This window comes from Triturus cristatus, chromosome 3_2 (assembly GCF_964204655.1).
Source record: "Triturus cristatus chromosome 3_2, aTriCri1.1, whole genome shotgun sequence".
Lineage (NCBI taxonomy): Eukaryota > Metazoa > Chordata > Amphibia > Caudata > Salamandridae > Triturus > Triturus cristatus.
The window spans coordinates 1,060,032,848-1,060,048,041 of NC_140584.1; the positions used below are offsets into that span (position 1 = coordinate 1,060,032,848).

General features: G+C 46.9%; 1 protein-coding gene across 8 annotated transcripts in view; it reads left to right on the forward strand.

Moving 5' to 3' along the window:
- The window catches only part of CLIP2 (CAP-Gly domain containing linker protein 2), a 515,486-nt gene that overhangs the window by 295,668 nt on the left and 204,624 nt on the right, over window positions 1–15,194 (forward strand). For all 8 annotated transcript variants that reach the window (XM_085649783.1, XM_085649785.1, XM_085649779.1 and 5 more), the window contains 3 exons: window positions 3,661–3,874; window positions 6,829–7,026; window positions 10,987–11,090. In XM_085649783.1, the coding sequence (XP_085505909.1) occupies window positions 3,661–3,874; window positions 6,829–7,026; window positions 10,987–11,090 (516 nt within the window). The remainder of the gene's footprint in view (window positions 1–3,660; window positions 3,875–6,828; window positions 7,027–10,986; window positions 11,091–15,194) is intronic.

The window sequence follows — 15,194 nt, forward strand, 5'->3', positions numbered from 1 at the left end:
TCACACCTTGGATTAGAAAGAGTCTGAGACCCACACGCTTCACACCTTGGACACGCTTCACACCTTGGATTAGAAAGAGTCTGAGACCCACACGCTTCACACCTTGGATTAGAAAAAATCTGAGACCCAGATGCTTCACACCTTGGATTAGAAAGAGTCTGAGACCCACACGCTTCACACCTTGGATTAGAAAGAGTCTGAGACCCACATGCTTCACACCTTGGATTAGAAAGAGTCTTGAGACCCACAAAGAGTCTGAGACCCACACGCTTCACACCTTGGATTAGAAAGAGTCTGAGACCCACACGCTTCACACCTTGGATTAGAAAGAGTCTGAGACCCACATGCTTCACACCTTGGATTAGAAAGAGTCTGAGACCCACGCGCTTCACACCTTGGATTAGAAAGAGTCTGAGACCCACACACTTCACACCTTGGATTAGAAAGAGTCTGAGACCCACACGCTTCACACCTTGGATTAGAAAGAGTCTGATACCCACGCGCTTCACACCTTGGATTAGAAAGAGTCTGAGACCCACACGCTTCACACCTTGGATTAGAAAGGGTCTGAGACCCACACGCTTCACACCTTGGATTAGAAAGAACTGGGCCCTGAGACATCTGTACGGGGTACTGCACATTACCAAATGTAAGCCGGAAGATGATGGTAATGGGAGGAAAAAATATCATGGTATGCGGATGACATACTATTATATGCTACGAACCCCCGGTCCTCAATAAATCGCATACTCCATATATTCTAGTCGTTCAGCAGTTATTCTGGCAATCGAATATATTGGGATAAGTTTCTCGTATTTGTACTGACCGGGTGTACACAGACCCTCCCAGCCTGTGGGAAAGCTCTCTCGGTCAAACACAAGTTGAAATATCTAGGCATTTTGGTCTCCCCGGTCCGTTGCTGAATTTTTGGCCAATAATTTATATCCCCATCTATATAGGTTACGTAGGGATGTTTCGCATCGGAGAACGTTACCACTCTAATTGATGGGGAGAGTGGCCCTTTTTAAAGTGATGGTGCTTCTACGCCTACTATACGTCCTTCAGAATACTGCATGGAAGTTACCGCTAGACTTTTTTCGTAAGTTCGACCATGAAGTAAGGCAGCTCTTGTGAGACAGGGGAAACTCAAGGATAGCTCTCCACAAGCTACAGCGGGGAGTGTTCAAGGGAGGACTGGCAGTCCCCGGATGATTGTTTCCGGTCCAGGGAGGACCTTGCCTGGCCGTTCGGGCTGGACTGTTCCAATGAGGAGCACGGTCAATACTGATTTGCATATGGCTAGGTCCAAACTGAGGTATCGTAGTGAGCAAAAGAACAATGGATTAAACCCATATCTCTTGACTGGGGTGAGTGGTTGAAAAGTTTCAGCACTCCATCTCTCAACTTGTTGTGTTTGTTTAATTCTGGCAATACCATCCTTCAGTCATTCAATGTCATGAAAATACATATTTTTGCATATTGTTGGACGTTGTCTGTGCACTGGTGAAAACTGATTACCAGGGGCTTCTTGTAGAGAGTGATGATTATTAATGAGGGGATGGAGTCCTGGGGTCAGCACATGTGTCAGGGATGGAATTAGATCTGGTGGAGTCTCCTTGGACCAGTCGCGCACAGTTCTTCCGGGAGGATGAAACATGCTTATGGGCCATTTCAGGATGGGCAGGATGTAATAGGCTTTGAGAGTCCTTGGTTTAGTGTTGATAATGTTCACTAGAGGTGGCATGACTTCCTCAGGAATCTCCTTCACAGAGGACGATGGATGATGTCATCAGCGTGGCACGTGGCAAAGAGACTGGCGAACGTGGAACATCTGGGAGTGAAGTGTCGCTGCAGTTTGTGAATTCTGGCCTTAAAATATTGATTATATCAAACAGGTCCTTGCTTCTTTTGAACGACTCACTGATGATGGGTTTGTGGAGGCCATGGCGGTGTCTGCTCAGCCACCATCCTGTTGACCGCAGTCATAGCTCATTCTGCACTTAGCCACTGCCCACACTGTTGCAGAGCTTCAAAGCTTTCCCCTGTCTGCCTCCTGGAGTGTCACATTGCATGGCTTTCCCTTCACATGGCCTGTCCCCCCGCTATCACACTGCCCTCTCCATACGTCAGCCTGTCTGTACCTGCAGTTATCACGCTTAGCGCCCCGTCCAGTACCATGTTTGCTATCTCAGCTATCACATTGTCTGTCCATCCTTCACCTTGTCTGCTCCTTCAGCTATCATTGCCTCATACAGCATCTTGTCTGCCTCCTCAGCGCTCACTCCGCTGCCTCGCCATCACTTTGTTTACCATCCCACTTATGACTCTATCTGTCTGCCAATCACATTGACTGTCCTGACATGGTCTGCCATTTATGTCTATCTGTCTGTCCCTAAGCGTTCGCTCTATCTGCCAGGAACATCACCCTCTATATCCCCATAGACCAACGTCTGTCTCTGCTCCTGGTGATTTTTGGCTCAACGCAGCCATCACTGCATCTGCTTCCTCCCCCTAACCCTTTGTAACAGTCACCCACCTGTCTGCCCCATCCATCACACTCTGCCCTGAGTCATGATGCGCGCCCACCCCAGTTGTCTCCATCACTGCCTACTGGCCATCACCTTCACTTGCCTAATCATCGCCAGTCTTCGCTGTCTCTGCCTCTCAGGCATTACAGCCTGTCTTCCAGCCATCATTCTCTGGCTCCTCCCACCGGTCCTGCCTAGCCAACACAATTTCTGCACCTAGCTACCACTATTCCGTCCCAGTTATCAGTGTCTTTCCTATTCCATTAACTGTTTGCTTCCTAACCCTAGATGTGATGTCAAGATGGCCCAGACAGCAGGGCGACTCTCCATGGGACTTGTGGATTAGACGGGGGGTTTGGGGGTGAGCGCAGCTTAGAATTCACTTATATCTCAACAGTAACGCACCCTGCTCTATTTGTATTTCCTATTTGTACTCCTTTTGCTTTTGAAAAGTTTCAGGGAAAATTGCAAGCGTGAACAAACTGTGCCAGCAAAGGTTCTAATAATGGAGAGATAAATAAAAGAAGAACATCATGACTGATTTGATCTGCACTCTTCTTTAAAAAAAAATAAAAAAAAGACGATAGATTTTGGTGTTTTAGCTACTCACTAGGCAGGTGTTATTACATAGCAGTAAAAACACAAAAAATCAATTTGTAAGTCAATTAAGAGTTGAGTTGAAATCCCTTTCGAAGTAGAGATTACAGCACTAAACACCTAAATCATTTGTATTTCTGATGGGCAAGGATCAGATGCAGGCCATCTAAAGGCCTTAGCAACTCCTTGTGCCACTCAGCCATCAACCCTCAGGCCTCAGTCACGCGTCTTCTTACCCGCCATCGCCATCTCAGCCTCCTTGCCTTCATTTCCATACCGTTGCCATTAGCAGTCGGTCCACCAGCCATCACTGTTTGTGCCAACCCTCACCAGCTCTTCCCCCGTCGTCACGTTCTACCTTCTAGATTTCACACACGCTTCCCATAGCCATTGCGCTCTCTGCCTGGTTCCACCCACGTCCTATCTCCTAGGCTTTGCGCTTGCTAACCCGCTGCCACAAATAATGTGTCTGATCCTCGAGTTACCCTCCTGAAGATAGTGCCCTTCATGTATTCCTTTTCTTTTTCCTTTTCAGGTATTTTCAGTGTCCACCAAAGTTTGGCCTCTTCGCCCCAATCCACAAAGTGATCCGAATTGGGTTCCCTTCAACCAGTCCAGCGAAAGCCAAGAAGAGCAAGCGAATGGCCATGGGCGTGTCCGCGCTCACTCACAGCCCCAGCAGCTCCTCCATCAGCTCTGTCAGCTCGGTGGCATCGTCTGTGGGCGGTCGGCCCAGTCGGAGTGGGCTAGTGAGTGGACATTCAATATTACTCAAGCCTCGAACATTGCACATTCCCTCTGCTCCATGGTCATCAGTGTAGATATTGTGATGTAGACCGATGGTACCTCCCTTCAAGATATGGTGAGGTCCCCAAACAATACCCACAATGTGACTGCCAGTCTGAGCACTCATACAAACCACCTCACCAAAGCCAAGGGCCTAAACCCCACCTCATCCCACATACATTTGAATGGTAAGGTGTTCCTCGGTTGCAGGGGCTGCACTGCTAAGCCGTTCATCTAGATGCAGATGAGGGTTGCTATGTGATGCGTGAAAGGCTGTGCCGCAGTGCCAGACATTAGGGGTACAAGATGTTCATGTGTGATGGGAAATCCACACTCATTCCAATAAAGGGAAGTGTTCAATATAAAATCATAGAGATGCCTGCTGCACTGTGTATTGTGCACACACATCTTAGTGAGAGTCAAATTGGCAGAAGTCTGGCACTTGGCAGTCAGTGTGTTTCAACCAAACGTCGGCCAATGTTAGAGAAAAAGAAAAAAGAAAGGGGAAAAGAACCAAACGTCGGCCAATGTTAGAGAAAAAGAAAAAAGAAAGGGGCAAAGAACCAAACGTCGGCCAATGTTAGAGAAAAAGAAAAAAAAAAGGAGCAGAATGAAATGATGAAAAAGACTAGACAAACAAGGATATTATTTAAAGGGGTTCCTAGGTAGGTCAAAGTATGACAGAAACCCTGTTTGACAGCACCTCTGCAAGCCTAATCTTGAAAGGCAATCCCTCAGGGACACAGTGCACTCCAGCTAACACCCACTGCTCATGGTTCAAATGGCTGGCTGACAATCCTGTGTACGACTAGTAATCCCAGGATAGGACATAGAGGGTATTAACTCACATTAGCCAGGGCTGCATTCCTGCAATGGAAGGAAGTGGAATGGACTGAGATCACCTAGGGTAACTCAAAGCCATCATTTCTCACGACTATGACCCTTTTCAGGTCTCGTCTACAGGTATCTCTCAAATGTCTGTTGTCGAAAGACCTATTATGCACCATACGGAAACTTACAGTGAGCTTTGGGCCAGCCCATTGCTTACCTTTCTTGTTAATATTCATGTTCTTGCTTTTTATTTGATGGCTTTTCCTCTTCTTCTTATGTGTCCCTCCTTTGAAGCATAGCTTATTCGCCAACCTTTTGACTAAATCACTTGAATCCTTCTACTGCCTGTATTCAAAGAACTACTTTATTCTTTTAGGCGCACACATGCATGGTAACACCCATGTGCCGAGTTTTGGCGATGCAGGAGTGGGCAGCACGCCACCTCCACGCTAGTGGCGTAACAAAGTTTGAGGGAGGTCCACGCAAAATACATGGCATGGCCCCCCTCCGGACTCACTGAGGAGTGCTCAGGCCAGGGTATTGTGTTGTGGGGGCCTTTGTTATGCCACTGCACCGCCGCCAAAACTCACCGCCGCCCGCCCATTAGATAACAAGTATTTTTGTAGTCTGGCGGGTGGCACGGTGGTCCCGCGACGGTGCAGTTTAAAAGCTCATAGTGAGCCTTAAACTGCACCACCGTGAGACCACAAGTGCACGTTCCTGCGCAGGAAGGAATGTACCATGTCATGCATTCCTTCCTGTGCAGGAACCGGGGTGCAAAACTACAGGGGGCCACAACATGTCCCCCCGCAGCACCCCCGTGCATAGAGACAAGAGGGGGGCCCTACTTTTTTCTCCGCCAGCAGTCTCATGGAACTGCTGGCAGTGTGGAAAGTCGTAATATGCTTAGCCATGCTTCAGGGCACCACCAAGCAGATTGCAACCCTCAGACCGCTGTGCCATAACCCCTGGCAGTTGCGGCGGTGCGATGGTGGTCCGACTGTCATAGTTGTAATTCGGCGGTCAGACTGCAGGTGCAGTGGTGGCTAGACCGCCACAGTGTGTTTGGTGGTCCTCGGACCACCAAACTCATAATCAGCCCCTTTATCACACTGGGCCGCAGGTGCATCATGTCCCATATGCGCACATGTGTCATGATCCATGCTTGCTTACATATCATTGTATTTTACTTTTTTGTGGATGCTGCAGCATCATGAAACACTTCTTTTTGCTGATGTTAAATAACATCAGCTCAAAATGTTCGTAAAACAATAAGTGAAAGAAGAGCCCTATTAGCCTTGCTTTTTCACCATGTCCATGCCGTTCCCATTACTTGGCTAACGTACCATGGAGGCTTTCTACTGCCCAACGAGCGATACATCCCCGGTCACAATTAACAAGACTGATGCAGTAAAAGTGCTGTATATCTTTTCATATTTTCACTCAGGATGATCCTGTTTGATCCTGTAGCTTTTTATTTTTGGGGTACACCGTGAAATATTGCCAGTTCTGAGTTCTCAGCAGGAGGGGGGTATGCACAGTTGACCCATGTGGGTTTGTTGAGCAGAGCCAGGCCACTGCACTGGTCAAGGGGTAAAAACACAATTTTTTGACAAGCGTCCTCCGCTGGGCCTTTGGAGTTGAGATCAATAGGGTAGGAATGAGGAATAAGGGTAGGACATGGCGTAGTAGTCCCAATTCTGGGTACCTTTTTGAATATCTGCTCTGGTGTCAAGTCTAGCATTATATTTCCCCACAAACAACATGAAACACTTACTAACCTATCTAATGACTTACAAAGGGGACCACTTGCTGAAACGTAATTTATCCAAAACTGAGTTCTTGCTCCTAGACAAAACATCTGCCAACTACCTGTTCAAGGGTGTCTCTCAAAAATCTCAGCCCATGGCATCTCTCCAACCCTAATCCAACAAACATAACCCCCCTACTTCCCACTAGAACATAGCTCCACTGCTCAGCAAGCACTGCACCCTCCACCTAGTACCAGTCATATATACAAATGTATTGGAAGTAAGCATGTGCTGCCGAGTGATTGTGTATGGAAGCCAATCAATGCTTCATGTAGTTGACAGAAACCTCATCCCGCTATGCCCGGAAGATCTCTGGCACCACGGCCCTGCAGGAAGCACTGAAGGAGAAGCAGCAGCACATAGAACAGCTTCTAGCCGAGCGAGACCTGGAGCGAGCCGAGGTTGCCAAGGCCACGAGCCACATCTGTGAGGTGGAAAAGGAGCTTTCCATCCTCAGAGCGCAGCATGAACAGGTGAGCTTGTTTAGCCTAAGGCATAAGCAGCATAAGTAGGCGTGGGGGCATCCCAAAGACCATTGCATGAACAGGTGGGCTTGTTTAACCTAAGGCATAAGCAGCATAAGTAGGCGTGCGGGCATCCCAAAGACCATTGCATGAACAGGTGAGCTTGTTTAACCTAAGGCATAAGCAGCATAAGTAGGCATGCGGGCATCCCAAAGACCATTGCATGAACAGGTGAGCTTGTTTAACCTAAGGCATAAGCAGCATAAGTAGGGGTGCGGGCATCCCAAAGACCAATGCATGAACAGGTGAGCTTGTTTAGCCTAAGGCATAAGCAGCATAAGTAGGTGTGCGGGCATCTCAAAGACCATTGCATGAACAGGTGAGTTTGTTTAGCCTAATGCATAAGCAGCATAAGTAGGTGTGCGGGCATCCCAAAGACCATTGCATGAACAGGTGAGCTTGTTTAGCCTAAGGCATAAGCAGCATAAGTAGGTGTGCGGGCATCCCAAAGACCATTGCATGAACAGGTGAGCTTGTTTAGCCTCAGGCATAAGCAGCATAAGTTGGGGTGCGGGCATCCCAAAGACCATTGCATGAACAGGTGAGTTTGTTTAGCCTAAGGCATAAGCAGCATAAGTAGGTGTGCAGGCATCCCAAAGACCATTGCATGAACAGGTGAGCTTGTTTAGCCTAAGGCATAAGCAGCATAAATTGGTGTATGGGCATCCCAAAGAGCATAGCATGAACAGGTGAGGTTGCTATCTTAAGAACACAGTATGAACAGGTGGGCTAGCATCTAGAGGATGAAGCATGATTAGCTGAGGTTACTCTTTCAAAGATACCTTACAAATAGGTAAACTTACTGTCTTAAGTCCACAGCAGGAATAGGTTGAATGACGTTCCAAGTACATAGCATGAACAGGTGAGATTTATGTCCTGAGAGCAAGGCATGACTAGATGAGCATATCCTTCTCAAGATACCCCGTGAACTGACAAGCTTACTTTCTTAAGAATACAGCATGCACAGGTGAACTAGTGTCCAGAGGACTCGGCACTAATGAGATACAGCATGGAGAGGTGAACTAGTGTCCAGAGGACTCTGCACTAATGAGATGCAGCATGAACAGGTGAACTAGTGTCCAGAGGACTCGGCACTAATGAGATACAGCATGGAGAGGTGAACTAGGGTCCAGAGGACTCATGAGATGCAGCATGAACTGGTGAACTAGTGTCCAGAGGACTCGGCACTAATGAGATGCAGCATGCACAGGTGAACTAGTGTCCAGAGGGCTCGGCACTAATGAGATGCAGCATGAAAAGGTGAACTAGTGTCCAGAAGACTCGGCACTAATGAGATGCAGCATGGACAGGTGAACTAGTGTCCAGAAGACTCGGCACTAATGAGATGCAGCATGGACAGGTGAACTACTGTCCAGAGGACTCGGCACTAATGAGATGCAGCATGCACAGGTGAACTAGTGTCCAGAGGGCTCGGCACTAATGAGATGCAGCATGAACAGGTGAACTAGTGTCCAGAAGACTCGGCACTAATGAGATGCAGCATGGACAGGTGAACTACTGTCCAGAGGACTCGGCACTAATGAGATGCAGCATGCACAGGTGAACTAGTGTCCAGAGGGCTCGGCACTAATGAGATGCAGCATGAACAGGTGAACTAGTGTCCAGAGGGCTCGGCACTAATGAGATGCAGCATGAACAGGTGAACTAGTGTCCAGAGGACTTGGCACTAATGAGATGCAGCATGGACAGGTGAACTAGTGTCCAGAGGACTTGGCACTAATGAGATGCAGCATGGACAGGTGAACTAGTGTCCAGAGGACTCGGCACTAATGAGATGCAGCATGAACAGGTGAACTAGTGTCCAGAGGACTCGGCACTAATGAGATACAGCATGGAGAGGTGAACTAGTGTCCAGAGGACTCGGCACTAATGAGATGCAGCATGAACTGGTGAACTAGTGTCCAGAGGACTCGGCACTAATGAGATGCAGCATGAACAGGTGAACTAGTGTCCAGAGGACTCGGCACTAATGAGATGCAGCATGGAGAGGTGAACTAGTGTCCAGAGGACTCGGCACTAATGAGATGCAGCATGAACTGGTGAACTAGTGTCCAGAGGACTCGGCACTAATGAGATGCAGCATGAACAGGTGAACTACTGTCCAGAGGACTCGGCACTAATGAGATGCAGCATGAACAGGTGAACTAGTGTCCAGAGGACTCTGCACTAATGAGATGCAGCATGAACAGGTGAACTAGTGTCCAGAGGATTCGGCACTAATGAGATACAGCATGCACAGGTGAACTAGTGTCCAGAGGACTCGGCACTAATAAGATGCAGCATGCACAGGTGAACTAGTGTCCAGTGGACTCGGCACTAATGAGATACAGCATGCACAGGTGAATTAGTGTCCAGAGGACTCAGCACTAATGAGATGCAGCATGCACAGGTGAACTAGTGTCCAGAGGACTCAGCACTAATGAGATGCAGCATGCACAGGTGAATTAGTGTCCAGAGGACTCTGCACTAATGAGATGCAGCATGGAGAGGTGAACTAGTGTCCAGAGGACTCGGCACTAATGAGATGCAGCATGCACAGGTGAACTAGTGTCCAGAAGACTCGGCACTAATGAGATGCAGCATGAACAGGTGAACTAGTGTCCAGAAGACTCGGCACTAATGAGATGCAGCATGGAGAGGTGAACTAGTGTCCAGAGGACTCAGCACTAATGAGATGCAGCATGGAGAGGTAAACTAGTGTCCAGAGGACTCAGCACTAATGAGATGCAGCATGGAGAGGTGAACTAGTGTCCAGAGGACTCAGCACTAATGAGATGCAGCATGGAGAGGTAAACTAGTGTCCAGAGGACTCAGCACTAATGAGATGCAGCATGGAGAGGTAAACTAGTGTCCAGAGGACTTGGCACTAATGAGATGCAGCATGGACAGGTGAACTAGTGTCCAGAGGATTCGGCACTAATGAGATACAGCATGCACAGGTGAACTAGTGTCCAGAGGACTCGGCACTAATAAGATGCAGCATGCACAGGTGAACTAGTGTCCAGTGGACTCGGCACTAATGAGATACAGCATGCACAGGTGAACTAGTGTCCAGAGGACTCAGCACTAATGAGATGCAGCATGCACAGGTGAACTAGTGTCCAGAGGACTCAGCACTAATGAGATGCAGCATGCACAGGTGAATTAGTGTCCAGAGGACTCGGCACTAATGAGATGCAGCATGGAGAGGTGAACTAGTGTCCAGAGGACTCGGCACTAATGAGATGCAGCATGCACAGGTGAACTAGTGTCCAGAAGACTCGGCACTAATGAGATGCAGCATGAACAGGTGAACTAGTGTCCAGAAGACTCGGCACTAATGAGATGCAGCATGGAGAGGTAAACTAGTGTCCAGAGGACTCAGCACTAATGAGATGCAGCATGGAGAGGTGAACTAGGGTCCAGAGGACTCAGCCCTAATGAGATACAGCATGAACAGGTAGGCTGGCATGCTGGGGGCTCAACATTAGAGATGACCCTTGTATTCTAAGGGCACAGCACAAACAGGTGGTCTGAGAACACAGCATGAATAGGTAATCTTGACAGCATGCTGTGCTGACAGCATAGCATAAGAGTTTATCAACCATCATGTACAGGTGAGCGGTTTAGTGAAATAAGTACGAGCGAGCAAGATAAGCATGCTGAGGACACAGCATAGGAAGGTGAAAGCAACAGATAAATCTTGAAAAAGCCATAGGCATTGCTGTACAGGGTACCTTCTGTGTCAGGAAGGCCATCAGATGGACCAGAATGAGTGGAAGAATATGCAGAAGCATGTTTGTGGAATAAGCTTATCAAACAACGGTCCATAATGAGACCAGTGAGAGCTAGCAATTACACCTCCATCTGCTTGGTGGAGCTAACCCTCCTTTAATGTTTTACTTGTAGTACGTTAGCGAAACCGAGGGAAATCTACAGCGTGCTCGGGCGATGGTGGATGGCACGCACAAGGAAAAGCTGGAGCTGCTCAACCAGTTGGAGGAAGAGAAAAGGTAATCCTTCTGAGGCCAACAATTCTGTTACTTCACAGGTGCCATCTATGCAACTTGAAGATGTGTCTATTGTCTATGTACCTATATGTAGATTTAACAGTAGCAAACCTTTATTACCTGTTACCTTCAGGAGATTTGGGTAGCGGATGTTCTGGCTATTTTTTTGTAGCACAATATTTCAGACTCAATATTCTGATAACATACGGTTTCTCTGCTTTGGGTGTTACAGCACGATTATGAAACATAAAGCAATGTGCCGCAAATGATTAAACAACACAGAAACTGTAAGTTGAAGCAGGACTATCACAGGACATGACTCTTGGTGTTTGGCTGGGAATCAAGCAACCATAATTCTAATTAAGTCACAGCATTCGCCGTTGGCGTTATCCATTTCCCCAGTGGCAGCCTGCTCTTGTATACACGCCTGGTTGCCTTATCATCTGGTTGTGGTTTGCAGTGTGCTTTCGCTCATCTTTAGTATCAAACTGTCTTGCCTTCCTGTGTGAAATCTTCATCTCTTTGCATCTGAGGGAATACATACAGTTTATGGCACACTGGCAGTGTCATAACAGGAAGCATCTACTTGGTGTAGAACGTATTCACAGAAATGCCTTTTGTGTGAGGCATAGAATTAAGTTCTCCTGAAGTCGATTCAGTTTGCAGCATGCACTGTACATGTCAACCCACTCACTCTCTCAATCACACTTGGTCACTCACTCATTCACTAACTACTCACGCTTTCACTAACTCCTCTCTCCCTGCTTATTCACTTGCCCAATCACTCCGTAGCTTGATAAAAAAGTACTTTCACTTTGGGTTCATAATGGCAAGTTTTATGCAGATCCGGAAAGCCGGGGGGTGGGGTGCTTGAGGGGACATTGGGTGGTGGGCAAGAAAAACTTGGGGTCCTAAAACCGCCATATGCAACTTTAATTCCTATTGGCTTCTCTACTCCTTGATACAGAATAATGGAATTTCACCATATTTATGTTGAATGAAGGTAGAACTTTACTGAAGGAAGTGCCTTTGCTTGGTTTGGTATGAATCTATTTAGTAGTTTTTAGGTCAATTCTGCATGAGCATATGCTAGCACGGGTGTCTCCAACCTTTTCTGGAATAAGAGCTACTTCTGATCAGTTAAAATCGTCATGAGCTACTGAAGGCCAAGTAACACGCACATTGTTACCAGGCACCCCCTCACCCAGCTTCATTGACTTTAAACCTAATTTCCATGGAGCCAGATACTATGGCTTGAATAAAATACTATGACTAGGAGTACTATGATAGGGCTGCCATGTGCCATGGGTGCATGGTCTTTGGGGGAGTATGAACATGTGTGTGAATGAATAGGATATATGTGTATGGGTGGCTGAGAGCGTGTGTAGTATGTATTTGTGGCACAGGATATACCTTTCACCATATGTGGCAGCGTCACATGTACAACACAAACATACAACTAGGGGCAAGCAGGAGTGGTTCACACCTGCCTGCAGATATGCTAAAACCACTCTGATCCGGGCCATTAAAAGCAAAATTCAAGTAGAGATCCAGGGAGTAAGGAAAAATTATAAGAAAATCCTGGCAAATGCTAGAAAGGAGTGGGACCTAGAGTATTGGTGTACCCTAAAAGAGGCTAGCTCTGGAAAGGACCCTAGACGCTTCTGGGAAACAATCAGAACCAGAAGCAGACCGGATAATGAGCTTATAACATGTAACATCACCAGCCAGGCGTGGGTCACTCACTTCTCCAAATTATATTCTAACCAAGCCAGTGTTATTGCTTTAACCCGCTCTAATAAAGAACAAGCCTGCTTGCCGGACTGTACCAATCCTGTTGTCCCACTTATGACAGTCGATCAACCCGCTGGCAACCTATGCTTAATTGTACCTCTTATTGCCTGCGGGCCAGAATTGGTAGATTTTGTTTTTTCTACCAAAGAAGTCGAATACGCAATCAGCACCATTAGGCCTCAAAAAGCCGCTGGTCCTGATGGCATTCCTGGGGACTTGCTGCGCTCCGACATTCTGAAATGGGGAAAATTGATCCATACTCTCCTTAATGCTATTAGCAGGGGTGCACCCATTCCCGCATCATGGAAGGGCGCGGAGGTTGTGCCTATCTTTAAGAAAGGGGTTAGGGACGATACATCCAATTATAGACCCATAAGTTTGCTCGATGTAACCCAAAAGGTGGTTGGCAAGGTCCTGTTGGTCAGACTACTCCAATGGATTGCCGAAAACAGTATCCTTTCCGACCTCCAGGCGGGTTTTAGAGTAGGTACTGGCACAATCGAACAAGCCTTTAGGTTACTGCTTGTATACTGGAAGGTGGTGGTCTTGGCCAAGGGCAGACTTTATCTCGCTTTTATCGACCTGAAGACTGCCTTTGACCTAGTACCGAGAGCAACCCTTTGGAGAGTGCTCACTGATTTGGGGGTACCGCATTATTTATTATCCCTAATCGTAAGGTTGCATGAAAACACCTATGCGCAGATTAGATGGGGCTGGGAAGGAGAAAAAACTGACAGAATTCCGGTAGAGAGAGGGGTCCGCCAGGGCTGTGTGCTGGCTCCCACCCTGTTCTCTCTTTATGTTAATGGTGTGGTTGAATACCTGCTGAAAGACCCCTCAGACAAACCATCCCTGGCGGGGGAACGCATTCCCACCCTCCTCTTCGCGGATGATACACTCTTACTCTCCAAATCCCCAATGGGCCTCCAAAAATTATTAAATAACTTTCAGTCTTTTTGTGCAGAAAGGGGCCTAGTAATTAATACGGACAAGACGAAATTCCTCGTGATGAACCCACCAAAGTAACCTGTGCGTCCTCCGAGGTTGAACTCTGTACCCCTAGAGAGGGTGGATGTGTTCGATTATCTCGGCATTCGCCTTACACACAATATGCCCTGGGCCCCCATTTATGCAAAATGTTGCTAGCACATAAAAGGGTGACAGGGGCACTCCTAAAGGAACAGCGCTCTTGTGCAATTAGACCCATAGCCCCTGTTATGGAAATTTATACAGCAAGGGGAGTCAGCGCTTCTCTTTATGGGGCAGAGCTCTGTGGCTCATGTAACTCTAGTGAGTTGGCAAGATCTGAGAGAAAGTTTTGTAGGGCTATTATGTCACTTCCTCAGAGTACTCCCACGACCCCACTGTTGCTTGATTTGGGTTGCCGTCCAATTGATGAGTCCGCGAACTTTCGCCCTTTACTGCTATGGGCTCGGTTGTGGCGTGTCCCGAAATTAGCCAATTACGCCAAAGGCCTCTCTGAAGTCATGTCACTTCCCGGGTGGTATAAGATTAAATGGTTGAAAGATATGAAAACCCTCCTTTGCAATCTAGGACTAAGCTCTGCATGGGAAAGCAGGTCTTCCTCACCGAAAGCTACACTTAAAATCTTATATTGGAACTGGATTGCATCCCAACAGAACTCTAACTGTATATTAGGTAGACTCATGGAGGACTTTCTGAGCTTCAAAGACCTGCCCTTCCGGGAGTTATATTGAGATATTATAGAGAGACCATTTGATAGGACCCTTTATTTTAAATTTAGGACCGGGACTCTCCCACTCCATGCTTTTACATCTGGATGGAACCTTCCTGCACAGACGACAGAATTTTGTCTCTTCTGTATATCTAGAAGGGAGACTGTAGCACACTTCCTATTTGAATGCCATGCGTACACGCTCCCAAGAAGTAGATGGCTCAAACACTTATGCCGCTCACTAGGTACTAGGCAGCTTGTTGAGGCGCTACACATTCTAAGGTCTGATTCCCGATCATTGTACGCTTGTGCCCTTTCTAAATTTCTATCTTGGGCATGGCGCATTAAAACTAACAGGCTCAAAATAATTGTTTTATACGTTTTAAAAAAAAAAACGTATTTATGATACTTTCCATTTTTATTGTAAAAAATTACTTTCAAGCTAAAATGAATTATTGTTTTTATTGTAATGCTTTTATGATATCTTTTTATCGAAATAAAGCCTTTGATTGATTGATTGACATACAACTTTTTAAAAAATGGGATACATTTAAAGTGCAGAAAAATGTTCTGCAGAAATGTGCATAATAAAGAAAAAAATTCTGCACTTGTTGTAA